The sequence below is a fragment of the Camarhynchus parvulus genome, chromosome 5 (genome assembly GCF_901933205.1).
Source record: "Camarhynchus parvulus chromosome 5, STF_HiC, whole genome shotgun sequence".
In the NCBI taxonomy this organism is placed as follows: domain Eukaryota; kingdom Metazoa; phylum Chordata; class Aves; order Passeriformes; family Thraupidae; genus Camarhynchus; species Camarhynchus parvulus.
This window is the reverse complement of record NC_044575.1, coordinates 8,200,584-8,227,073: the sequence shown is the minus strand read 5'-3', so window position 1 is coordinate 8,227,073 and position 26,490 is coordinate 8,200,584. Positions and strand designations below refer to the sequence as shown.

Genomic DNA, 26,490 nt, shown 5'->3' with positions numbered 1-26,490 from the left:
AGGGTCCTCTGGAGCAGGTGCCACAGGATCCAGGCAGGTTTGGAGACTGCAGAGAGGGAGACTCCACATCTTTCCTGTGGTCCCTGAGCAGCCTGTCCCAGTGCCCCGCCATCCTTGGCAGGGTCAGGTTGAACTGAATGATCCCCAGAGCTCCCTTCCAACCCGAGCGCTCCCGTGGTTCAGTGACCGATGGGCTGGGCAGTGCTGGGGGTCTCGCTGCTCTCAGCGAAACGACTCCGGGAGCCATCCCAGCCCGGACAGCCCGGGTTCCCTTCCCACCGTGTGCCCGCCCCGAGCCCCCCGGCATCCCGGCCGCCCCTCTCGGCCCCGGGGGCGGGCGCACGGCGGGCGCAGCCCAGTGGGCGGGGGGGCTCCGGGGAGGCGGAGCCGGGCCGAGCCGAGCCGAGCCGAGCCGAGCCGAGCCGAGCCCGGGCGAGCCGATCCCGGCCATGGAGGGTTCGGAGCCCGTCCGGGGGGAGATGCGGCGCTTCACCTGGGAGGAGATCGGGCAGCGGAACGGGCGGGGGTCGGCGCCGCAGGAGCGCTGGCTGGTGATCGACAGGAAGGTGTACGACATCAGCCGCTTCTGCCGGAGACACCCGGGGGGCTCCCGGGTCATCAGCCACTACGCCGGGCAGGACGCCACGGTGAGCGGCCGGCTGCGGCCCCGGCAGCCCGGCAGGGAGGGCTGCAGGAGGGATGAGCGCGGAGCGGGATCCCGGGGGCTGGGAGCTGTGAGCAGGATCCCTGGGGCTGGGAGCAGGCACGGAGCCCGTGTCGCACGCCCGGACACTCGGCTGTGCCACACACGGTACGCTGGGAGCGGTGTGCAAGGGAACACAGAGCGCGCACGCTCCGCCGGGAATTGTTTGGGATTGTTGTTACGAGGAAGCGCTGCTGAAGGGATGGCTGAAAAACCGCAGCCGGGAATAAAAAATAACCCGATCCCCTCAGTAATTTTTGCACGCAGAGGAGTATCGGGTGCTGCCACCCGTGTGGCACACGCGGGGACAGAGTTGTTGTTTGCCTTCGCCCTCCTCAACTTCCCGAACCCGAGAGATGGCACTAGAGCAGAATATCACTGAAAGTCGTATTTCAATCACGAAAAGGAATGAATCACTCGTGTCTGAGTGCCAGCGGCTGTTGCAGAGTGGAGTAAATGCTGCTGGAGTAGGGTGTGGGGTGGCTTTGCCAGCGGGGTTCCTGCCTTTGTCTGCCTGTGCCTTTTCCATGAATCTCTCCAAATGCGCGTGTTTGGACCCAAGGATGGATATGGGGTGGGATCCACCTCTAGGATGGTGTTGATGGACTGTGTTTCAGCCAGGCTGGAACTTGAAATCTCCACGTGAAGATCCCATGGTAGGAATATCATTTAGAGCCAAAAATAACAATTGAATTTGCAACATTTCGCGAGGGCAGGGTGCACATGTGCATTTTCAAAGCCCTGCCACTGGCACAGGTTGCCCAGACAAGTGGTGGAGCCCCATCCATGGAAGTGTTCCAGGCCGGGCTGAGTGCAGCTTGGAGCGACCTGCAAGGTGTCCATGGCAGGGGGGAGTGAGATGAGTTTTGAGGAGCTTTTCTCACCGGAGCATTCTGAGTTTCTGTGAGCAGAAAAGGGTCAGCCCATGGAGTGAGCAGGGCTGCACGGTGGGATTGCAGCCAGCTGCATTCTTTAGGTGATGGTGATGATATCAGTGCCACCGGCTGCAGCTGAACTGCTGACCACTCAGAAACCCCTGCCAAGTTTTATTTCCCTGTGGTTTTGTCCCCGGGGATCAAAAGAACGAGACTCCACAAAACCAGGACAAAATGGGAAGTAAAGGAAGACCTCCTCTGATTTCTAGAAGGTGCAGTCAGCCGTCCCCTAACCCCCAGCTGGGATTGCACTCCAGGTTTTACAGCCTCCATGGAAAGGATTGGTCTAAATGTGTGGTACCATCCTCCCCTGCTCTGCCCACATACTCCTCCCCATTTCCCCCCCTTTTCTAATGAGAAAATGCAAATGTTGGTTCCCCTCTCTTTTTCCCTCCTTTATTCAGTGGCCCTGAGCAGGGAGGATGCTACAGCTGACCTAGAGCTGGCAACACCAGCCAGATTTTTAACCCCTTTCCTGACCAGAGATCTCTTAAAAGCACATTTTATTTTAAATGCACACAATGATGGCCTAGTAATTAGAGTGATAAACAATGCATGGTGCAGGAATCTTACAAAGTGATGCCCAGCAAGCAAATATTGTCTCAGAAAATTAAAAAAAAAAAACATCCTTAGCTTGAGGGAGATTATAAAAATCTGCTAATTTGGGCATCAGGAGGGAAATGTCAAAAAGGAGGTAAATGGGAGATCAGGAATTAGATGCCAAAGTGCCATGTGTGTCTACAGGATTTGTAATTTAAATATAGGGACAGAATCTGTAGTGATAACAGCCAGTAAAGGGTTTTTTCACCTGGTTGCCATGGAGATTGACACCACATTTCAATAATAAAAGCAACTGGTTTCCCCAACAGGAATCTTTTGAATGATCCAGCATATCATGGAATAGATTTCTTTTGCTGCCACCTGAATGATGGTTTTTCTTCATCCTGTTCCTCTGTCTGCATTTCAGGATCCTTTTATTGCTTTTCATCTTGACAAGGCACTGGTAAGGAAGTACATGAACCCTCTCCTGATTGGGGAACTGGCACCAGATCAGCCCAGCTTTGAGCCCAGCAAGAATGTGAGTGTCACAAAAACTTGGTTTTGGGGTTGAAATTTTGTTGTTTAACTTTTCTGACTGGAAGGCAGAGCTCCCTGTACATAAGATCACAGGATCTCCTGGAATCACTGTTGACTGAAGCTTCATTTCACATCATTATTTGTAGTTTTAGCAAAGATTTGTCTCCAGGTGATCCTCAGCTTTCCCCCTTTTCATCCCTGAGAGGGAAAACTATGCTTCTATTGATGTTCCTGAGGTGTTTTCTGACCAGTGGGTGCTTTTGGGTCTCCCCACAGAAAAAACTGGTGGAGGATTTCCGTGAGCTCCGTGCCACCGTGGAGAGGATGGGGCTTCTCCAGCCCAACCACGCCTTTTTCATCCTCTATCTCTGCCACATCTTGGTGCTGGATGTTGCAGCCTGGCTCATCATCTGGTATTTTGGAGCATCCTTGGTGCCTTTCCTCTTCTCTGCTGTGCTTCTGGGCACTGTCCAGGTGAGCAACTACACAAAATAAGCCCCAAAAAGCCAAATTTGAGACTTAGGTGCTTGTTGCCATAAGCAGGGGACAGATCTTATCATTATGGACTTCCTCAAATCCTACTTCTCTCTGGATTCCACCAAAAGGCAAAACTACACATGTTGCTGTGGCAGAGCAGGCTTTGCCTCGCTTTTTCCTCCCCATATTCCATCAAAGCCTTCCTTATTCCAGCCTTCCCCACATGATGAAAGGCATGCCCCGCTCCTGAGCTCCACGGTGCCAGAACTCCGAGGCAGTGTGCAGGGGCCAAGCCACTGTGTTCCCATGGGAACTTGCAGGGAGTTAGAGGAGAGGGCAGAGCAGCTCTCAAAGCCCCAGCTATTCCTCCCAGTGGCCAGTGATCCCCTTGGAATTACAAGTACTTGGAGGAGGCAGCAGCAAGCTGCTCCTTAAAGGAGACTTTGTTGCCGATTTCAGAGCAGTTTTGTGAGGGAATAAATGCTGGTTCTCAGCTCTGTGGCTGTTTTTTTTTCCCATGACTTTTTCTCCTTTCCTCATGGAAACAACTGTCCAGGACTAAATGTCATTAGGCAGAGCCTGGAGTGCACTGGTGTGTAGTGAAAAAGGAGAGTTGGGATTGGGCCCTGGCAGTGGAATCGCTTTTGCTATCCAGGGATACGCTGTGAGGAGCGTGGGAGTGGGAGAAGAAAGCCCTTTTCAGACACAGATCCTCCTGACAGTTCTTCTTCCCCAGCAGCAGTGTTGTATTCTTCATTCCAGGCCCAGGCTGGCTGGCTCCAGCATGATTTTGGACATCTGTCAGTCTTCAGCAAGTCCAGGTGGAACCACTGGGTGCACAAGTTCGTCATCGGCCACCTCAAGGTGAGCACTGGGTGTGGGGACGGGCTGCCAGAGCCCTGCTCTGCAGCCAGAACCAATCCCAGGGTAAAGAGAGAACTGAGGGCAGAAGATCCACCTTCTTTAGGGCACTTTCTCCTCATCCATTCCCACAGGGAGCCCCAGCCAGCTGGTGGAATCACCTCCACTTCCAGCACCACGCCAAACCCAACTGCTTCCGGAAGGATCCCGATGTCAACATGCACCCCTTGTTTTTTGCTTTGGGGAAAACACTCTCTGTGGAGGTGAGACCTGAGGGAAGCTGAGAAGTGACAGCAATAGGATTCAAATTTGGGAAGCTGCAGAGAGCTTGGACACTAATTAGTATGATTTTATATGGTGCTACTTTGCCTTCCACTAGTCCCTAATATTCCTCAGTAATATTCCAGCAATTCAGACCTTTGTATTCTTAAAACTTCAATCAAAGTTATTTTTGCAGTGTTGGAAGACAAGAGTGAAATATTTGCCACAATTACAAGTTCTTATTTCCCTTGATGAGAGAATTTCAGTTTTATGAAGATCAGAACTACAAGTTTTTCTCTTTTGCAAAAATCAGTGTGACTAATTGTAGTGATCTGGGGATCAGATGGGAAGCAGCAGATGACACGCCAGGACTGTCTGGAACTTTTACAATTCCTGATCAAAGAAGCTATTTCAGTGGTCTCAGCCTGGCAGTGGGTGTCACAGTGGTTCCCATCTGGAGTCCAGCTCTATTTCTGGTACAGCTCTGCAGTTAAATGAGTGGCTTTGGCATTTGCTGTCCTTAAAAAAAAAAAAGCTATGTAAATTCATAGTGTCACTTTAAATGCTCTGATTTGTATTGAGATTAAGGGATGGGCTATTGGGAATTAATTTGAACATGTGCAGGGATATCGTGGCATTCCTTAAGGAAGCCAGTGGCTTGATCTGCTATGTTTGTACAGCAAACATTGAAAAATGAGCAGCCTCTGAGGGAAGATAAAATGGTCCACCCTCATTCTTGTGGACACAGTTTCATGCCTAGATGCTCACTTCTCTGTTTTCCAGACTAATTGCAAGGAGATGGGAGTTCCACACACTGCCATCTTCATTAACAGTGTCATAACAGTACCGTAGCTTGAGGTTTTTTAATTCTGAAGCTCTGCTTTGTCAGCAAACTGTTTGTGTGGGTTTCTATTTCAGCATTTTTAGGCAGCTTGTGCCCTCTATAGGGGCAGAGCTTCCTGTGCAGGTCACTGTGTGTGTGCAAGGCACTGCCCAGCCCCTTCTGCAGGGTGAAAACTCATCCAGGCTGAGTTTCCAGGGGATGGTGCGTGCTGGCTTGGTTGGATAGAACATCTCCTGGAAGTTTAGGAGTGAGTGCACAGGTGTCTTCCTGGCCTGAGTAATTTGTGTATTTTAACAGCTTGGTGTGCAAAAGAAGAAATTCATGCCTTACAACCACCAGCACAAGTACTTCTTCATCAGTGAGTAACCTCCCCCTGTGCAGTTCCATGGCCAGCAGTCACTCTGCCCCTTGTTTTCCCATTCCATTCCCTCCTGCTGGGATAATTCATGGCTCTGTTTGTCCCTGCAGTCGGTCCCCCAGCGCTGGTGCCCCTTTATTTCCAGTGGTACATCTTCTACTTCGCCGTGCAGCGGAAGCAGTGGGTGGTGAGTCAGCTCCATGGGGGCCAGGGGGCTTCTCCTGGGTTTAGGGATGAATTCCAGTGCCAGATTTACTGGGAGTTGTGTGTGTGTGTGCAGCAAAGGATGTGGGTATAGATTTGGGAATGGTGTTTGCCAAAGGGGGATCTTCCACCTCCTTTCTTTGTGAAAGATCCTCTGGGGAACAAAAGATGTTCTCTGCTGTTCTGGGTTTTGGTTTTCTCACTGCTTGGTTCCTCTTTAGATCCAGGGGAAAGTGTGGTGCTTTAGAGCATGTCCTGTCTGGTGTTGGCCCTCTGCTGGGCTCATGGAACCAGGATAATTCCTGAGCATGGCTGGTGTCAGGTTACTTTGTGATGAGGCTGGGGAGGAAAAATTGATCAGTCGAAGATGTTACGGGAGATTTTAAAGGCAGTGATGGTAAATTCAGAAGTCAGAAATTCTTCCTTCTAATGAAGTTTTGCCTGTCCCCTGTACTACAGGACCTGGCCTGGATGCTGTCCTTCTACATCCGATTCTACCTCACCTACTTGCCCTTCCTGGGTGTGAAGGGTACCCTGGGGCTCCACCTGCTAGTCAGGTATCACCCAACTTACAATTCCAGCATTTTCTCTGCCCAGTTTGTATCAATCCTTTGTGTCAGCTTCTCTCCAGCCCCCTGGTTATTTTTCTCATCACTCCCTGTTCTTCTCTCTCCTGATCCTTTCAGTGGGACAGGGGTGGTTTCTTGTCAGGCTGCAGGAGGTGGGAGGTGTGTGTAGGTCTGATCTGTTTGGGTTTTTGGTGTTTATTTTGTCAGGCAGCAACCAGCTGGTGTGTGCACAAGTGTTTTGTACTGATTTGTCACATCATGGGTGTGTGATCTGTGATGGTTTTTTGTTTTTGCACAGGTTTATAGAAAGCAACTGGTTTGTCTGGGTCACACAAATGAATCACATCCCCATGCACATTGATTATGATAAGAATGTGGACTGGTTCTCTACCCAGGTGAGACCTTATTTATGGGGATCTGTGACAGTTCTGGGTGTGTAAAATCCATCTATCTCAGCCTGGCCACCTTGTGTTGGCTGGAAATAACTCCTGGAGCTGTTGTGTCCAGCCAGAATTCCTGTGGGGATGAGAAACCTGTGTTTGAGATGGGCATTGCTAAAATAATACTTAAAACAGGACTTCTTTATTTTCTTTCAGCTCCAGGCAACCTGCAACGTTCAGCAGTCCTTGTTCAATGACTGGTTCAGTGGCCACCTGAACTTCCAGATCGAGCACCAGTGAGTGGAAACAGGGCTTGGGAATAGTTCCAAGGACCAGGGCTGAAGAGCCTCCAAGGTCCCTCTATCAGCTGAGACAGAAACAAAAGATAATGTGGGTTCATTTTGTGCTTTTTGTGTGGGAGTGGAACAGGAACTCCAAAAAGAAAATTTCTGGAGCACCAGTGAGCACCAGCACCACTTCAAATCTAAGCTGCATGGCACAGGGGGGAGAATTCCCAGCACAGGCACTGAAGGGACACGACAGGGACATTGCAGAGCACCCATGGCTTTGGCACAAGGGGAGCTGGGGGCACCTCTAGAATTAGGCCCAGCAGTGGGGCCAGGATTCCATGTGGTGGTGAGGGATGCCATTGAATCAGCACCTCCTTTTCCCACAGCCTTTTCCCTACAATGCCACGGCACAACTATTGGAAGGTGGCCCCTCTGGTGAAGTCCCTGTGTGCCAAGCATGGCATTGAGTACCAGTGCAAGCCTCTGCTCACAGCCTTCGCAGACATCGTGCAGTGAGTATTGACCCGCCGTGTTCCCAAGGCAGGGGCTGTCAGTGCTGGGGAGTGAAAAGGGGAGGGAACACACAGGGAGGGGCAGCCTCTGCATGTCCCTTCTCACCCAAATCTTTTCATGATCTCCTTTGCTTCGTCTGTAGAATTCTCCCCCTGAGGCTCTGGATGGAACGTGGGGTTCATGCCCTTGTTTCTCTCTTGGCAGCTCTCTGAAAGATTCAGGGGAGCTCTGGCTCGATGCTTACCTACATAAGTAAGCAGCAGTGGATCCCTGCAGAGGAATTCCCCAGCCTTGCTGCCTCCTGTGGTGGTCACCCTGAAGATCCTGCACTGAGGAGAGCTGGCTAAGCCAGATTTGGGGAGGTGGTGCTGCTTAATTCCATGGATGAATGTAATTAATATGATTTTTCTTTTTTTGGTTGGTTTTTTTTTTTGTTTTTTTTTTTTTTTTTTTTTGTAATATGTGCTCTTAATTTTTTCTTGTGCTTCTTTCATTCCTCTTCTCTGGTGCTGAGTTCTGAGGAGAAGCTGGATGGAGGACATTGTGTCCCACCGAGCTGGGTGCAGCTTTGGGATTGGGAACAGATTCCTTTCCATCTGCTGATTCTTCATTTGCTGAGTATATAGGGGCAAAGCTTCTTATCTAACATAGGCTTTTTGGAGTGGCTCTTACTGTGAGTGTAGTAAGAAAGTTGGGACAGCGTGAAATCAAGGAATGTGGGAATTAGGGAAATGTGGAAGCTCTAGGGAATGGGGTAGGTTCAGTATTTTCAAATCCCTGTTTGTAGTAGGGAGCTCCCAGACCAATTTGTACATATGTGGGTGGGGTGGGGAGGTGCAGGCAGCAGTTCTCTAGGAATAGGATCTAGTTAGAGCCCTAATTGAGGTAGGGAAACAGGAAAGTGGAAGTCTTTCTATGGGCCATATTCTGTGGAAATGCTGCCCTCCACATCTCTGGAAGCCTCTGGGTTATTTGGCCACTGGTGACATTCCGGGGGGGATCTGCAAGGGGTTACCCTCCATGCCAGACTTTGGAGTGTTGTGAAGCCATTACTGAGTCAGAAGAGAGAGAAACCTGTCCCATCCATACCGAGGATCCCTACAAGAGTGACGCAGGAAGTGAAAGCATTCCAGACCAGGCTGGACAAGGCTTGGAGCAGCCTGGTTTAGTGGAACACAATAAACCATGGCAGGGAATGGAATGAGCTGAGCTTTAAGGTCCCTTCCAACCCAAACTGTTCTACAATGATTCTGTGTGAAGGGTGATCATAATCACTCTTGATTAGTGCCTGAAGCTTTGGGCTTTTTTGGACCTCTGGGTGATTTGTTAAAAGAAGAGAATTCCTGCCTCCTGTCCCATGGAGAGTGAGGCGTTCCTGCCTGAGCAGCAGACAAATCTAAGGAATTCAGAAAGGTGGTAGGGGTCAGACTGCTATTTAAAAGTGTTTAACTTTTCATCCAGCTGCATATTCACAGGCACACCTCAGCCAAAACATTGCTGGTCTCCCTCTCTTGGATGATGTGCCTTCCAAACACATCCCAATCTTGTGGGATTTACTGAGTAGTCTTACTGCCTTTCCTGGGGCCTTTTAATTTACTGCTCCAGCGTTACAGATGCCAAGCCAGGATGTAGCACCTGCCACATCACTGAGGAAGATGCTCCATCACCCTGGTCCCCCAGGGACTGGTGGATTAGAATCCAGGAGGGATGGGTTGATTTTGAGGAATTTTTTTCCCAATCAACATCCAAAGTGAGGATGAGGTGTTGACAGAATGGAAGAACTAGATCTTCTCAGGCCAAGAGTGTTGTTAAGCACAGGATAGAATTGTAATGGGAATAATAATACAGTCATACCTATATAATATATATAATACTGTTATTGTTAAAATAATATATTGTTATATAATAACAATACATCATACAATCAAATACCTGTTGATTAAGACCATAAAGAAAGTGGGCCTTAGTTATTGTTTTACCTTGTTTCTTTCCTGCTCCATTTCTTTCCCTCGTATTACAACTGTGGATGGAGGAAAGTCTATTAATAAAATTCCTTATCTTACCAATTTGTGCTGTCATCAGAGTAAAATACATCAGTGCAAGAGTCTTCACTCTGTAAAAGGTGGAACAAATGGCTGTCCACAGCTACAGAGAGAGAACTGTCTTAATCCTCTTTCTCCAGAACGTGCTTCTCCTGTGTTTTCCCTGCCACAATAAAGAGGGAACATCCAATATACAATAAACCAAATGCCTGGATAACCAGGAAAAATAACACAGATGAGCAGATTCACAATTCTGAAGACTAAGAGCGAAAGGGGACCTGACTCAACCAGGTATGAATGTGCTGAGTTTCCTGGAAGTTTTCCAGGCTCGAGAAGAGTTCTCCAGGCTCAAGAAATACACTGAATTACACGACCTTGGAAGAACACCAGCCCCAACTTTGCCATCTAGTGGAAACCTTTTGGCCTTAAAAATGGAACCTGAACATTGTGGAATAGCCACAGGGTGGCAGTCAGACATCAGAAGGGGAGGAGGACATCTCAGAGGATCAGAAGGGATCAGATAATGAAAGAGACTTGGCAAGGGCATAGAGTGACAGGACAAGGGGGAATTGCTTCAAACTGAAAGAAGAGAAGTTTAGGTGGGGTAGTGGGAAGGAATTCTTACCTGTGAGGGTGGTGAGGCCCCAGTACAGCTTGCCAAGGGAAGCTGTGGCTGTCCCTGGATCCCTGGAAGTGTCCAAGGCTGGGTTGGACTGTGCTTGGAGCAACCTGAGATAGTGGAGGGTGTCCCTGCTCATGGCAAGGAGAAGAGGATATTGTTCCTGAAGATGTCAGAGGTTCATAAGGCTTTGAAGATTATCCAGTTAAGTGGAATATCATTGGACAAAGAGGTGGCTCCAACCTGGAATAAACTGCTTTTTCCAAATCAGGGAGGAACATCTTCAGCAATGGAGCAACTGGAATTACAAAAATGTCAGGGTGATGTTCTTACAGTTAAGGGTGATGGGGCAACTGAATGTTGCTGTAGTTTTCCCCTTGCCAACACCCACCCATTTGGACTTGTTAATGGTGTGGATTTGCAGTCCTTGCCCAACTTGTGGATGTGTTTGCATCCATTATCCCAAATTCCTGAAGAGGGGAATGGTTTTCTTTATGGAATTTTCCCCACCTTTAGAAAAGTAGGGGAAATCAACCTGATTGTAGATCCCACAGGATGGATGATGAACACAGCTGAGTCTCTCATAAACAACAGGATTTGCTGCTTCCCAAGGTTCTTTTACAAGGAATATAAAGAGATTTCCTAACAGGTCAGGTGTAGAGGACAAGTGCAGTAATACAACACTGCTCATGGGTGGGAAAGGAAGAGGATTACACTGGAAGAGATTTCTCTGGCATTTGCATCTCCTGCAGGGATTGGTATTAAATGTTCAGAAAATAGGGAGGAATTTCCACCAAGAATAGTTTTGAAACAGCAACAGATAATGATACACCCATGACAGATTATATGAAATGCTGGTTATGATGGTGCCCCTTAGGCAAAATTTCCAAAGGTCTGATTGATCCATAGTAATCTCCCTTGGTTTTGCTCCCAAGAATCAGCCTGGCTTTTTGATTTTTGCAGCTCATCATTTAGGCTCTTGCCAATCTGGTGATTTTTTTGGTGAGAGAATAAAACTCGGCATTCCCTGAGACGAATAAAAGAAGAGACAGTGACCTGATCATAAAATGAGAAGTTTTAGAGCAGAGAATACTTCAATCTGTCAGTAAGAAAGAAATATCCAGCAGCTGATGTGTGGATCAATACCAGTTCAAGATACAGTGTAAGTGCAAATTCTTAGTACCAAGGTTAATTAGTCCAATTAGCAGGAGCAGTGCTAGGTTGTCCTCTAAGGCTAATATAAAAATTCAAGAATAACTCAATTTTATGAGTGATAATTCCTTGTATAATGTTTGCTTTGACTCAGGAAGAGATCAGGGCAGGCCTGTGGGCAGTATTATCCTAATTAGGTCACCTCCTGCATAATAGACTTTTTCAGATGAGCACTAACCCATCATTTAGCTGCAGACCAAGATAGAATGATAACTTTTTTTGGCAAGAAGGGGTGCCAATGTTCTAACAAGTGAGCCTGAATTCCTTTCCAGGATCGTCTCCCAGTCAGTTAGGAAAAAGAAACAAGGTGAGGTAAGAAATGCTGGGTGTTGCCCAAGTAAAATAAAAGGTGAGTGGAGATCTGCAATGAGCTCAGGTTTTGACATTTTCTTTGTTTTGTTCCCTCTTCTCCCCTCATCCAAGAGGAAGATCAGAAACATGTAAGACTAGAAAGCCACAGGTATTTCTGTCTTCAGCAAATATTCCAAAGTTGCCAAAATAAAGGAGTAAGTATAAAATTATGGACTTAGATCCCTAGCGAAGAGGGGAGAAACAAACTCAGGAGAGCATTTTTGAGAGATGAGGGACAACCTGTGAGGCTGATTGGGAATAGAAAGAACAGTGAAAAGGTCATGGAGAAAAAAAAGGTAGGAGTTGCTACTTGTAGTAACTCCAGCAATTTAGTAATTGCTAAAGTGTCAAAGGAAAACTAAATTTTGCAAAAGAAGTAGCAAAATATGCAAACTATGAGTGGTGCCCTTGTGGGCAGGGTAGAATGTAAAAGTTTAAGGATGAGGGACATCTCTGAGGCAAAATATTTACATTGTCCTAAGAATATGCCCCAAAATGTGTGGCTGAGGAAGGACAGAGGCAGATGGTGAAGGCAGAGAAGGAATTATGGCCAAATATTGGCTGTGCCACGTTTATTACAGAGGCTGGAAGGTAGCCCAAGGCCCACAGGAAGGTCAAACAGAGGAAAGTGCTCTGAGTGTAGGCCATGGAACCACCGTGGGTGTTTTAATCCTGGCTTAGGCCACCTTGTTCCTAATTAAGGTTGCACAAACCAAGTATTAAAACAAACTGTCAAGCATGGGCACCTTTTGTGGAGTCTATCTTCTCTGGATGCCCAATTTCAGGCAGCCAGAGAATTCAGAAGTTTGTAAGCAGTGAGTCCCCTGCACTGGGCACAGAAAATGCAACAAAAATGCTGCCTGGTCTGAAAAAAATCCAACCCCAAATATGCAAGAGTGAGAAAACAAAATGGGTTTGTTACAGGCATTTAACAATTTTGACTTGGATCATTTTATGTCTTATTCTTTGTAACAATATAGAGCACTTGGGAGAGGAGAATTACAGAATTTAAAACTTTAGATCAGCATAATTTAGATCTTAAAGCCACAAAAGTGCCTCTGGGATTCTGATTCTTCATTCTTCTGATTCTTTCATGAAGCTGAAGGGCGCAAAGGGTTTATTTCATAGGAATTGCAAAAAAAAAAATTATATAATATGTGTTTTAATGCAATTTAATGTTCTGTGGGGAGATTTAGATGAGAAGGTTCACAGGGCTTATTACAGAGCCTAATTTTAGCCCTCATTCTAATTAGCATCTCAGGGTTTTATTGTTTACTCATAAAATGCAACCAAAAGCTGGGAGGGAAGGTGTGGCTTTCCCAGGTGGTTTTTTTTCCTCTTTTGCAAAGGGTGTGAAGATGGTTTTCACAGAGAAAAAAACCCTGTGTTAATTTACTATTGATATCTGGACTAAGGAATGAAAATTAATAAAAACTTAAAATATCTGAGCAAATGAAATCCCTCAAGGCAGGGTCTCCATTACAAACTTGACTCTGTCTATAAAAAAAACCTTTGGTTTTGCTTTAGGTTTCTCTTTCCATTTCATGGGACATGGTATTCCTGGTAAGTAGCTCCATCTGAGATGCAGGGTGGTTTTTCATCAACCCAGAATATACTAAAAAAGGGAAAACCTGGTCCTTTTCTCCTCCTGACTGACATGGTGCCTTATAATGTTTTTATCCAAAAGCAGTAAATTTCTAGATTCTTTTTCCTTTCCAAAACAAAATTTTGCCAACTGTGCAAGTTTTTTATCACTTAAAAAGATTGCAAAGGTCTTTCTGAATGCAGCTTTTTCTTGAATTATGGATTCCCCATAAAGTTTTGTTCTGGAGATAAAATAATTTTAATTATTTCTATTTCCTGGCTGTGTTTGGGAAGAGGCACATCACAGTCACAGAAGAGGGAGCCTTGAAGGAGAATCCGTAAAATCCAGGAAGAAAAACAGACTCTGTGCACAGGAATGTGTGTGCTGACTGTGGATGGATGCAGGTAATTTTCTTGGAGCCACTGTAGGGCAGAGCATTCCTGAACCCTTCACAAAGTATCCCATGAATTCCACCAGAGTCCCTTGAGGACAAACTCTTCGAAGTATAGTTATGTTATATAAATTCGGTGGTATTATTTTAGGTATAAATGTTACATAAATTATGTTATATAAATTAGGTTATATAAATTACCTGCCTTCTGATGCAGAGACAGATCATCTCTGCTTTGATCAAAGATGCTGTTCCATGGCTCCAGAGCAGCCAGGATGGAGCAGAGAGGCTCAGCTCTGCTTTCAGAAGGAAGTGCATGTGTACTTGTAGATGCTCATCCAAGGTCACACTTTTCCAGCTTTTTCCACCCTTGACACCTAATTCTGGAGACCTGTTCAACCCAAAACTGTCTATCCTCTATCTAACAACTCTGGTTAGGCTCTACACTTCATAAAGTAGAGATTCTGCGCCCAGCTTTACCCAGGAGCCCCACTTGGGAGGTGTTCCCAATTGCAAGGCTCCATGAAAACCCTGTAAAAAAGTAAGACAATATTACTCAGAACCTAAAGATCTTCTCTGGAAAAGATTTTCTTAGAAACAAGAATCATTAATTCTTGCTGGAAAAACCTCTAAAATCATCAACCACTTCCAAATATTCTGGGGTATCTCAGTACCAGGTTTATTTTTGGCTTTATTTATTTATTTATCTCCAGTGGATTAAGTGTAAGCTGCAAACCTTTACGTGCCAGACGATAAAAGGGCTGAGGCAGCAACTGCCAGCTGAGCAGTCACGTAGTGTCCTTCTGGAAATCTGGGAAACTGTCAGGAGCCTGTGCAAGGAGGCTCTGAGTCATGGGAGCACGTGTACCAGCTCCCGGGAACGTAGGACACGCTTTTTGGCAGGTGTGTGGGCAGTGGTTGCAGAACACCGAGTGTGGTGTAAATTCACTTTAACAGGTTTCTCAATCATTGTTCTGGGTGAGCAGGACCATGCCTTTCACTGTCTGAGCTTTTGGAATCAGTTTGGTAACCTGGATAATATAGACAGAGGCAGCTTCTGCTTTCACATTGGGAAGGGATTTTAATTTAACAGAATATCAGTGGGCATTACAGGCCCCTCTGGATGGGATCTGATCCTAAATAAATTCGGACAATAAATATTTATACACACTGTTAATACAGAGGACAATCATCTTAGAGTTCCCAAACTTAATTCCACCATTTTGGTGGATGCTGGCACCCACAGTGTTAACAGTGAAAGTCACAGCTGCTGACGGTGGGTATAGACAGAGACATCCCATATTTGTTCACTCCAATACATTCCTGGTCCTTTATCCTGCATCTCCTCGTAGACCGAAACCAAACCCACATTTTTATCGCCTCCTTTTCAAGTAGCTGCTGCATGTACAAGTCTGAATATAAGGCCATGGGAAGGGTTTTTTTGTACTTTCAGCCAGCTATGGAGTAACTTGATATTTTCACATGTGCACAAAACCCCACATCTGCAGGAAATTGCGCAAACTGTTGCATATTTTATTGCCACCACCTCAAGTACTGAACATTGATTTAGGTAAGACTCTGCCCATGTACATAGATCATGAACACATCATTAGCGTGGACACTCTCAGCTTTTATTTAGAGCAAGATAAAGAGTTACAAAATACAATGTGACAGCAGGATAGAAATTATTCCTCCCATTCTTTTATCACTGTCCTCTGATGAATAGCAGCAGTCACATTTCTCTTTTACTTTGGGCGGTTCACCAATTGCCACATGTCAGGCACTTTAAAATGGCAGTTTGGGGCTTGACTGATTAATTTGCAGGATGCTACATGATTTGAAGAATTAGAATTGCATAATTTGGAGTTCTGTGTCAGCCAGAAAACTGCCCACTCTGTGCTCGGGAGACACGGAAAACGCTTCACTGTGCTGAAGTGCCTTGGTCAAGAAAGTAGTTTGGCTTTTTTATCTACCTTTATCTTTTTTTATCTCTCCATCCTGCCTGAAGTCTGCAGCTTCACCTGAGTGTTTTCAGTCCTTCTCAGTACTGGGAGCTCACACAACAAGCAGTTTTCTTGGAATCCCAGAGTGTGAAGTCTCTGGGAAGCTCATTGTTATGAGAGATAGTTAAGACCTTCAGCTGCCCAGCTTCAGGCAGGGACTGGGCATCACTGCAGGCCACATCTGGGGTTATAGACCTAAGAAATTCAGAAACATAAACAGAACATTTGGGGCAAGGGGGGAAAGTCAGGGTTTAACTCTGTAGAGCATTACAGAGGGATATGATGGAAATACCCCATCTGTATCACTTCAGACTGTACCATGTCTGCCTGCTGCTTGTACCTTCCTCAAAAGCACCCAAGGCTTGGAATTTTGGATTTTAAAAAAACCCAGCCAGGATTAAGACACTGCTAGATCTCAAGTAGGGCAATATTTGATTTATATTGCTTAAATTTTTCTGCAAAATTGATGTGAGTTCATAGGAAACTTGGAATTGCCTTGTCACTGCATTTTATTACAGCTCTTTACCTCCTTATTGCACAGCAGACCTTCACAATATCAGAGATGTTTTGGCTTGGTTTCTGCAGGAGGAGTGTTTAAGTAAAGTTAGTTATGTCAACATTTCCTTTAAGCATAGGCTTCTGAATTTATAGCCAAAGTTGGTGTTAACAGTTATTGCTAGTATTATTGTTACTATTATTATTATTGTTATTTTTATCACTATTATTACTACTGCTATTACTACAAAATATTTTAATGTTATAGATTCATGAATGAATGAATTACTTGAACAATTAGGTGGTTGCATGGCCTCAGGAACATATAGGAAACTCTGAAACCAACTGTTATCAATATAGAAGCCAAATTAACTGGAAATAAAGAATGCTTTCTTAATGCATTCTTTATTTACTCTGATCTGGTGGTATTTTAATCAATTATTTATTTAAGAAAGGCACATTAATTTAGCATGCCAGAGTCAAGAAAATTTCAAAGACGAAGAACAACCTGAAGGGTCTGGATGGTAATGAGGCCATTTAGAGGTAACAGGTTGTCTTCCCAAATTTCTGTCTTTATTGCTGTTTGTGTTCAGTGGAGCAGTCAGACCTTGCAAAGGCAGCTCAGAAACAACAAGAAGGAGCAAGGCTTTTCCTCACGGGCGTGTCCAAGCGTCTGGAAGAGGAGGGAGCTTGGGATGGGTGTGTTTGGGCAAGGAGAGCCAACCAGCCCTTGGAAGCGCAGGGAGTGGCTTGGAGTGGGGCTGTATAACGGGCAGGCCAGGATGGGCCACCCTCAGCCTGGACAGGGAGCTGGCACTGGAGAATCCCAGCACGGATGGCTCCACAGACTGGCCCCAGCGAGAAGGGGACAGGACCTGTTCCGGCCTTTCCACAGCTTTTCACTTGGGAAGAGATCAGGATCCACAACGGCCGCGGGCAGGGCCGGGAGCAGTGGCTGGTGGTTGACAGGAAGGTTTATGATGTCAGCCAGTTTTCCAAGAGACATCCCGGGGGCAGCCGGGTTATCAGCCACTATGCCGGGCAGGATGCCACGGTAAGAGCTGGGAAAGCAGCGGAGGAAGGTGCTTCCAGTGGCAGGGAAGGAGGAGAATGTGGTGGGGAATCCTGTCTGGTGGTGGTCATCCTTGTGCTTGGTCAGAGAGAGGACTGAGAAAGCAGCATGATGACCTTGGGCTGCAGGACATAAGGAAAAGTCCTACAAATATATTTGAACACAGATCTTCCAGGGATTCCTGCAAAAATCTTTGATCTAGAGGATTTATCTAAAATAATTTGGTGCTTTTTGGCAGGAATAATAAATTCTAATCAGATCTCCCAGACTGTGCTGAAAGGAGATGCTGAATTTCTGAATAGGCAGAAATCTGAGCATTGGAAACATGGGCATAAACTTGTGGGAGATTTAATTCTTGTCACGACAAGACTTTCTGACTTGAAGAAAGTTGCGTAGCCTGTCTTAATTCCTCATGTTTCAGCGTGTGGAATGGGATAGCACTTCTAACTCCCAGCCCAAAATGGGCCAGATCAGTTACTTTTCACATTTCATCCCTTGCACCCTGCTTTAAACTGGGGCAGAAAAATACCTGGTGATCTCAGAGGAAGCAAAAGGAGAGGTTTGAGTCTTGTTTGGTTTCTCCCAGGTTCACTGACCTTCAGAGCCTAGGCCAGCCCTGAGATCCTGGTGCTATCTCCTGCACTTTCTGCCACTGGACTTTTACAGAAGGAGTCGAGGAATGCAGAATGCATGCAATGATTTGTCCCCAAGCTATGTTCTCCCAGCTCCTGAAAGGACCTGCACTTTACATCATTGTATTTATAGACACCCAGGGGATTTAACCGCAGTGAACGGGTTTAAAAAATGACCTTTGATCTTACTTGTTTTTATTGTAGCAATAATTACAATCTGATTTTACTTGATCTTAAAGGTATTTTTAAACCTCTAGGTGTACTATATCCCTTTGAAGACAGGACCACAACAAGTAGCCAAAATTGTGGGTTCAATGTGGATTTGTTTTGCATCCTAACAACACTTTCTGTCTTGCCCTTGCTAATCCTTTTTGCTTTTAAAGTGCTGCTTCTCCATATATTCTAAGAAATCCACATGGAAAAGCAGGACTGGGAGATGTCTCAAAAAATTACTAGTGCAGGACTTTACCTAAAACCAGGATCCGGAATTTTTTTTTTCAACAACTCTTGACTGCTCTAGAGCTCATAATAGTCTATACATAGTGAGAATTTTCTTCCTTTGTGGGGGCTATTTTGAAAAGACAAGGCAAGACCATTGCAGAGCATTTAACTGATGTCAGATGTTGTGAGTTATGTGCGTAGTAGGTGATAGTTCTTGAAGTTAATCTCTAAACTTAATCTTAAAGTTAGTAAGATGCTAATCAGGGCCTATGACCAGGGACAAGAAAAAACAGGCAGGACTTAAAGGCTTTCAGTGATAAGAATCTGTGATACTGATCTTATTGATAGGATTTCTGCTTGAAAGAATTCTGGTTCCTGTTTCCAAACTGCAGTATAGATACTTACGGGTTAAATCAGAATTCCTGGCAAGATGGAGGGATATAAAAATGTATAAGGACCTGGAGGATGAGGGGCACAAAATTGTGATGGAAAGATTTCCCCAGTCCTCCTTGTCTGGACAGAGTTGTTCATTTGTCACTGTGACAAAGGGTCACTAGATGTCTGTAGAAAAGCTCAAATGTCCAAAAGGTCACGCTGTTCAGACTTTTTCTAGACTAAAGTACTCGGAGAGAGACTGTCTCCAACTAAGAGGCTCCAAGGAAGTCCTCTGTCCTCTTCCAGGGATTTGATCCTGACCAGACCTGTACAGAATATTTGGGTTGTGCTCATCCCTGCTGATTTTCAGAGCCAAAATCAGCAAAACCAGACTGTTCAAAATGAGGATTTTGTTCTATCTGCTCCTTCTGTAAGAAAAAAGCGTATGGCCAGCCTCTTTACCTTTCTTCTGGAAAATCCACTGAGGACGTGAGCTAAAGAAGAGTTTTGATTTATCTGGAATCTCATCCTTTTCCCATTGTTTATATTTGATTTGAAACTGTGATTTGAAATGGTTCTTGGACAGGAACTTTTGTGTCATTAGTGTTCCCACATCCCCAAAACATCAACCTGTTCTGGAAATTGGGAGGGAACTATAAGAGACACCCAGTTTGTGCTGCTGAATATGAGGCTTCAGCATCTATTTTGTATGGCCTTAGTATTGCACAGACAGGATTTCAAAGCCTCATCCCAAGCATGGCAGAGACACACCTCATTCCCTGCTCCTGGGTCCCATCCATAGGGCAGGGCTGCTGGCTGGAGCCTTCTAGGGACAGACTGTGCTGAAACAAGCAGATGAAGGAACAGGTTTCCCTCTGCAAAGGGTTTTTCATCAAACCCTTTCATGTTTATTACCAGCCTCGCCCAGGGGCTTTTATGAAATCTGGGTGCTTGAAACTCCTCCAGCTTCCTTGGGCCAAGCTCCAGTCAATAGGAAAGAGTCACAGGAGAGACAAAAATGGACAAGGGGAGCAGGATTTTGTGTTATAATCCAGACTTGGGGAATGAGAGGCTCAGCTCTGGTGTTCAGTGACATGCCCTCTCTCACTCCCTCCCTTTGTGTTCCTCAGGATGCCTTTGTGGCATTCCACAACGACAAGACCCTGGTGAAAAAGTACCTGAAATCTCTGCTGATTGGGGAGCTGGCACCTGATCAACCCAGCTTTGAGTCTAATAAAAAGGTGAGTGCCCTAGATTCCAGTGGTGGGAATGGCTCAGGGTTCAGCATGGAAGAAGAAGGAAAACAGGGGAGGTAGCAGGAATTGCCTCTGAAGGAGCACGCCTGATGCTGTGGGTGGTGATGGGCAGGCATGGAAATATGACTGTCCCAGCATCACTAAATCCACTCCTGGGAGCAAGGAATGAGCTCCAGAGCCCCAAATCCTGCTCTCTTCTCCTTGCTGGGATGTTTCAGAATCAAAGCAAAGTCTTGTTGACTTCATGCTTGTTTTGGCACAGAGCCCCTACTGACAGAACATCTCCTCCAACTTCTGTGGCTCTTTTGGGGTTCCTGGCTCTGCTCTATTTTCAAAGTAAATAGTGCATTAATATTCACTTTACCCACAGAAATCCCTCTTGGAGGATTTTCGTGAGCTGCGCTGCGCCATTGAGAAGATGGGACTTCTGAGGCCCAATTACTTCTTCTTCTTCCTGATTTTCCTTCACCTCCTGGTGCTGGATGCTGCATCCTGGCTCGTGCTCTGGTACTTTGGCGTATCCCTGGTGCCTTTCCTGGTTGGCATGGTGTTCTTCACCACTGCCCAGGTAAACTGCTGACGGGTGCTCAATGCTGCAGACACCCTCGGCTCCTCCAGGTGGGGAGGATTAATGGAATGCTCCCATCCCAGGCATTGCCTCTCCTTAGATCCCATTATCTCGCTGAAGATGACAGGCACGTTCTACGTCACAATTTTTGTTGCCTGCAGCAGATCTCATTTTGCTGACAGGCTGCTCCCTTGGGATGGTGGGGTTCTTGTGGAACTGGCTCTTTCACAAGATGGGATGAGCCGATTTAATCACTTACCCCAACAAAAAGAAGGAATATTCCATTCTCACCTGCAGTTTTGGCTCTCTGTTTCTTCTATCAGATGGCTCTGGTATTTTTTGGTTCTTTATGAGTCCCCTCTAGCCCTGAATAGTTTTCTGCTGGATTAGTAAATTCAGCCATGTCAGCAAAGGATCCATTTCAGTGTGGGTGTAGGGAAGGAGGGAATAGGGATTTGTGGCACTTAGATGGGAGAAATTGAAGGGTGTGGTGGAGGGAGGAACACGAGATTTTCTTATTAGCACTGAATGCTTAAGTTTGCTCAGGTCCCCCTGGAGCAGGTGCAAATGAGCTAATTTATTTAATTAATCTGTTTTAATTGCCTAATATCTGCTAAGGCAGATATCCCTCAAAGAGCAGTCTTGTATTTCCATGGAAATATGGAATGCAGTGAAGCCACAGACTTGCTGTGGCTGGTTACTTGGAAATTAATTATTCACGATGATAACAACAGAATTCCATGTTGTGACAGTGAAGTTAATTGCAATGATGCTTCGCTGCTTTCCCTGTAATATTCCTGATGAAACTAATATCTGGAATGAAGCAGCTCTGGTGGACAGTGGCCTGGATGGAAGTTCCCAGCCCTGTGAGTATCTCCTGACACATCAGAAGGAGGATGAAACTCACACTATGAAGTTACAGAGACTCATAAGGGAAATTATTGCAATGGAGCAGTTCTCTTTCCTTAGTGATCCTTTTGTCTCCCAGATCCAGATGGGCTGGTTCCAGCACGATCTGGGGCACTGCTCTGTCTTCAGGAAGCCCAGGTGGAATCGTCTCCTGCAGATTGTGGTGATAAACATGCTGAAGGTAGTGGTGGGAATGTTCTCTGGGGCTGATTGGGACTAAGCAATGGATGGGAGTGTCCCTAAATCCAGGCAAGGTCTCCTGTGAGGGAATTGCAGCAAATAGAGATGGGATCCTTGATATTTCTCCAGTTTGAATCCCTGGTGTTGCCCTTTTCCCCACGCAGGGGCTGCCTGCCAGCTGGTGGAACCATCTGCACAACCAGCACCACGCCAAGCCCAACTGCTTTCGCAAGGACCCCGACCTCAACATGCACCCTCTGCTCTTCAGCCTGGGAAAGACCCTCTCCCTGGAGGTCTGCAAAAGCAGATTTAGTCACAGAAAGCTAGAGTGCGATAAGTGTCTAATATAGAATAATAACAACCCAGATTGTGCCTTGAAACAAAGTGGTTTTTAAGGTCCCTTCCAACCCGGACTATTCTAGGATTTTATGATAATTACTGAGGTTTTCCAAAATCTGAGAGTCCTGTGTTATTGCAATGCTGAGAGACTTGCTCCTGAGAAGCAAAGGCTTAAAATCAGTGCTTAAGTAAGGACAGGCATCTTGAAGGCAGCTCCAGGGGTGAGTCAGCCACTTGCATTAGAGAGTGGTAGTGAATCAGATGTTCCCTCTGGATCCTCCTGGCTGCCAGAGCTGTTGGGCACCCAAATCCTTCAGGGCCAGCACCGAACACAAACACAGTGAAGGGTTTCCTAATCCTGAACTTTATGGCTTTCATAAAAAGAGAAACTTTGAATAGATCCTCCCCGCTTCCATGATGGTTTCTGACAGCATCAGGATAGGCAAGGCTCGTTTGCCTTTTCCTTGTAATTCCTTTTACTCATCCTTTAGTGATGAAACAGCCTCGTTGCAAGATACACCAGCCTCTTAAAATAATGCCTCTCTCTCTTTTACCTGCTGATGAAACTCTCCAAGGCACATGGAAAATTCCATCTCTGCTGCCCCAGACAGATTCCTGCAATGGGAGATACAAAATGCTTATTGATAGAAAACCATTGGATTTTGTCAGGGATTTTGGGAAAGAGCTCTCATGTAGGAGCATGAACATCCAGAGCCCGCTGGCTGTGCTCTAGTGGGTTTGACGGAGTGAAAATGTAGGAAATCAGTTCTCATGTCTTCCTGCTTTTTGGCAGGATCAGAGTTAGGCACACTATGGATAGGCAAAGTGGATTTCAGGGCTTTTGTTTATCCAGTTTATTTGCTGCTCCAGTGTTGATCCAGTGCAGACTGGAGCTCTGGAAGTAGTTTGCTTTAGCTCCTTATTATTTTGTCTTTTGAAGAATTATTTTCACAAAAGTTTGGGGTGATGTTAAGAAACTTTTTGTGCAATTGGTGAAAAATTAAAGGTGAAGAAATAAACTTAATTGTGCTTTTTGTGAATATTTCAGTATCTTTTCTTTTTTCAGCTTGGAAAGCAGAAGAAGAAGTTCATGCCTTACAATTACCAGCACAAGTATTTCATCTGTGAGTATCTCCTAAAACCAGCATCTCCTTCCCCACAAAATAAGGGTTTTTAAAGATATTCCCATTGAAGTGAGAGCTCCAGGAAGCTTCCTTCACATTAAAGAAGGTCCCATGAGGAGGAATTACCCCTTGAGTCTCTGTTTGGGTTATGAGATGTAGGTGGGGGTGCATCAAACAGATACAGGAATGAGGAAGAAATGGAGAAGTGATGAGAAGAAAAGAGGAAGAGATTATGTGGGTGCATGGAGGTTAATATGAGTGAAAGACAGCAATTTTTCTTCCACTGGAAAGAAGAATCATTTTTATGATGCAGTGAAATTACAAATATCTCTCTTTTTCTGTTCTGTCCTTCAGTGCTGGCCCCACTCGCCCTCATACCCTTCTTCCAGCTGTCAACAATATACTTTGCAATCAAGAGGAAAAAGTGGTTGGTAAGCACTGCTTCCCTGTCTGGAACTCCAAAAATGTCACTGTATCCACCTTCACCTCCTATTGGTCAGGTGGCTGGGGGGTAAGAGAGAAAAAGGATAGAGAAGGCTGATTCTAGGCTTGCTGCAGCAAAATAAAATAGTTTAGAAGAGGCTTTTTAGCCTTTTAGCAGATAAATAAAAGTTACCAGGAAATTCCCAGACTCAGAGTGTGATGGCAGGGCTGCAGCTATTGATGGTTAAGTAGGAATATTTCAGGGACACACCCACCTTATGCAGAATGGAGCATATTCCTGATAAATCAGAAATTTGCATATCAGAACATTTTTTAAGCTGCAGTTCAAGAAAAAGGGAGAGGATGGTGTGGAGGCATTTCATCAACAAAGGCTGATTTTCATCCTGATTTGGTTGGGGTTTTTTTGTTTGTGGTTTTTTTTTTTTTTTTTACAGGACCTGATATTGGTTGTGACTTTCAACATCCGAGTCTGCCTCATGTATGTTCCTTTAATGGGTTTTAAAACCTTCATGATATACTACTGGCTGTCCAGGTAACTCAGAGCATGCCCAGAGCCCCATAATTAATATTTGTAATCAATATTGAGCTTCAAAAGAAAGAAATGGAAACTGAAACTATGATTTTCTCAGAATTAAATAGTCCAGAAGAAACAGTTTAACTTCAGGGTGGGTGGCGGCTGCTCAGGGACATCTGCATCTAAAACTTGAGTGGTTCTTAAACTCCAAAAGTGCTTTTTCACTTAAGAAGAGACTTAGCCAAGTGTTTTAGTGTTAAATTTGGATGGGATTAGAGATGTGACAAGAGTTTCTGGATTTATCTGCCCAGGTACCTTGAGAGTAGCTGGTTTATTTGGGTGTCCCAAATGAACCACATCCCAATGAACATTGATTATGACAAGAACAAAGACTGGGTGTCCACTCAGGTGAGAAACTCTTTCCTTCTGGAATACTGGGTCTGCTGGTGTAAATTATAGAACAAAGACAATGTTGTTATTCTCTTAGATTTACTGTTAATGAGGTTTGCCCTTCCATTAATTAAATAAACCTTTCTGTAATATTCAAGCCATTTAAAATTTTAGTTGGTAAACAAGAAATCTAGATTTTAAAAATACTGTTTATTCACTGAAAGGCCTTGACATATTTTTCACAACCCTTTCCCTTCCCTATTATAGAAAAGTACTGGTGGTATAACAGCCAATTTCCTTTTTAGGCCAAGTAAAAGGAAGCAAGGTGGGATACCTTGATTTTTACCCTACAGGCTGCAAGTTTACTACAGATAAATCTGACAAAATTGCCTGATAAAAAAAGAATATAGATTCTTTTTTTATCAGGCAATTATCAGGTAAATAGAGCTTTGCTCACATCTATCCTGCCTCCAGCAGTATAATCCCACATAGTGGGTTTGCAGCAGTTTCCTGTTTTATCAAGGATGAAAAACTCAGCCGGGCTAGTGTACACTGTGTTGAATTCCTCAGGGCAATGATGGCTGCAATCCCTGACTTTGCCTTGATTTTTATGCTAGATAAGGGTGGGCAGTGATTGCTGGGGGTTCAACTGTTGGACTTGCAGGAAAATAAAATCTAAACCATCTGGGGATTTTGGGTTTTTTCCCTCCCAGCTCCACGCAACCTGCAACGTGAACCAGTCTGTGTTCAATGACTGGTTCACTGGGCACCTGAACTTCCAAATCGAGCATCAGTGAGTATCATCCTGGGGGAAAAAATGGGAATCATCTGGGGCAGGGGGATGTTTTGAAGAGGGAGAAAGCCAAGCCTTGCAATAACTCTCTCTCATCCCGTTGTGCAGCCTGTTCCCCACAATGCCTCGGCACAACTACTGGAAAGTGTCTCCCCTGGTGAAAAGCCTCTGTGACAAGCATGGCATTGAGTACAAAAGCAAGACTTTGCTGACAGCCTTTGTAGATATTTTGCAGTAAGTATCAATAAACAAGATGATTTTGCTCTGTGGTGGCAGGTAAGAGACACCCAGGCAGCCATTTCAAATCAGTGTCCACGGAGAGATCAAACCTAGAGTTTATTTAGACTTCTCTGAAGTTTTAGAGTTTCAAAGCTTGTTTTTCTCTTCCTTAAATCCTTTCAGCTCATTGCCAGCAGTCAGACTTTGCTATGAGGTGTCCATGCAATTTAAAATCAATTTTTTTCCTTTTATTTCTATAACGACAGTTGGCCTTCCACAAAGTTGAACTCTGTCTCCTCCTAAGTGATTTTTCCCTTCTGCTCCTGCAGTTCCCTGAAGGATTCTGGGGAGCACTGGCTGGAAGCATATCTGCATGGATAGAAACTGGCAACTCTCCAAGGGAATCCCTTCACCACACAACTGCTGCCAAAATCCAGGACACATCCCTGTGCATGTCCTCAGGCATGGGAACTCAGGAGCTGGGCAAAGTTAATTTCAGTAAGAATGAAATGGGAAAGTGGCTTCAAGATACATTTTTACCTTGTTCCCCACCATGAACCTCTGTTTTTTCCTGCTCTCAGTCTCTGAATTCAGAGATGGGCTTTTAAACTTGGGGAGAAGTAGCTCTTGAATCATCTTGACCAGTTTAACTTTATTGGAAGTGCCAGCTCCTTGCTTATGGAAGAGGTTTGAAAGGAAATTCTTCTTCGAGTCATAGAATCCTGGAATGGTTGGGGTTGGAAGGGACCTTAAAGATCATCTTGCTGCACCCCCTGCCATGGGCAGGGACACTTTCCACCAGACCAGGTTGCTCCAAGCCCTGTCCTTGGCCTTGAACAGTTCCAGGAATGGGACATCCACAGCTTCCCTGGGAAACCTGCTCCAGTGCGTCACAATAAAGAATTTCTTCCTAATATCCAATCTACACCAACTCTCTGTCAATTCAAAACTGTTGTCCTTACAAGTCCTGATAAAAACTCTCCATCTTTTCACAAGCCTCTTTCAGTATTAAGGTCTCCTAAGTACAGAAAGTCAGGAGACATTAGGCTAGGTGGAATTTTCTT

At 45.3% G+C, this 26,490-nt stretch overlaps 2 protein-coding genes across 2 annotated transcripts; both read left to right on the top strand.

The window, feature by feature from the left end:
• The first annotated feature begins 372 nt into the window (after window positions 1–372).
• Window positions 373–9,538, top strand: FADS1 (fatty acid desaturase 1). Its single transcript, XM_030949143.1, has 12 exons — window positions 373–647; window positions 2,606–2,716; window positions 2,992–3,189; window positions 3,955–4,056; window positions 4,188–4,316; window positions 5,456–5,516; window positions 5,627–5,703; window positions 6,180–6,277; window positions 6,588–6,684; window positions 6,886–6,965; window positions 7,346–7,471; window positions 7,677–9,538. The coding sequence occupies exons 1-12, from the start codon at window positions 450–452 to the stop codon at window positions 7,726–7,728; spliced, it is 1,329 nt and encodes a 442-aa protein (XP_030805003.1). The 5' UTR covers window positions 373–449; the 3' UTR covers window positions 7,729–9,538.
• A 7,467-nt stretch (window positions 9,539–17,005) lies between these two features.
• On the top strand, window positions 17,006–25,807 carry LOC115904080 (acyl-CoA (8-3)-desaturase-like). The gene is made up of 12 exons (XM_030949171.1): window positions 17,006–17,224; window positions 19,821–19,931; window positions 20,317–20,514; window positions 21,503–21,604; window positions 21,768–21,896; window positions 23,009–23,066; window positions 23,421–23,497; window positions 23,945–24,042; window positions 24,336–24,432; window positions 25,128–25,207; window positions 25,316–25,441; window positions 25,756–25,807. Exons 1-12 carry the CDS (start codon window positions 17,006–17,008, stop codon window positions 25,805–25,807), a joined length of 1,347 nt encoding a protein of 448 aa, XP_030805031.1.
• The last annotated feature ends 683 nt before the right edge of the window (window positions 25,808–26,490 follow it).

Coding starts and splice junctions, on each gene's coding strand:
- LOC115904080 (XM_030949171.1), top strand. CDS start 17,006: ATGGCTCCACAGACTGGCCCCAGCGAGAAGGGGACAGGACCTGTTCCG. Junction 23,498..23,944: donor TCAAGAGGAAAAAGTGGTTG/GTAAGCACTGCT, acceptor TTTTTTTTACAG/GACCTGATATTGGTTGTGAC. Junction 24,043..24,335: donor ATATACTACTGGCTGTCCAG/GTAACTCAGAGC, acceptor TTATCTGCCCAG/GTACCTTGAGAGTAGCTGGT.
- FADS1 (XM_030949143.1), top strand. CDS start 450: ATGGAGGGTTCGGAGCCCGTCCGGGGGGAGATGCGGCGCTTCACCTGG. Junction 648..2,605: donor ACGCCGGGCAGGACGCCACG/GTGAGCGGCCGG, acceptor TCTGCATTTCAG/GATCCTTTTATTGCTTTTCA. Junction 3,190..3,954: donor TGCTTCTGGGCACTGTCCAG/GTGAGCAACTAC, acceptor TCTTCATTCCAG/GCCCAGGCTGGCTGGCTCCA.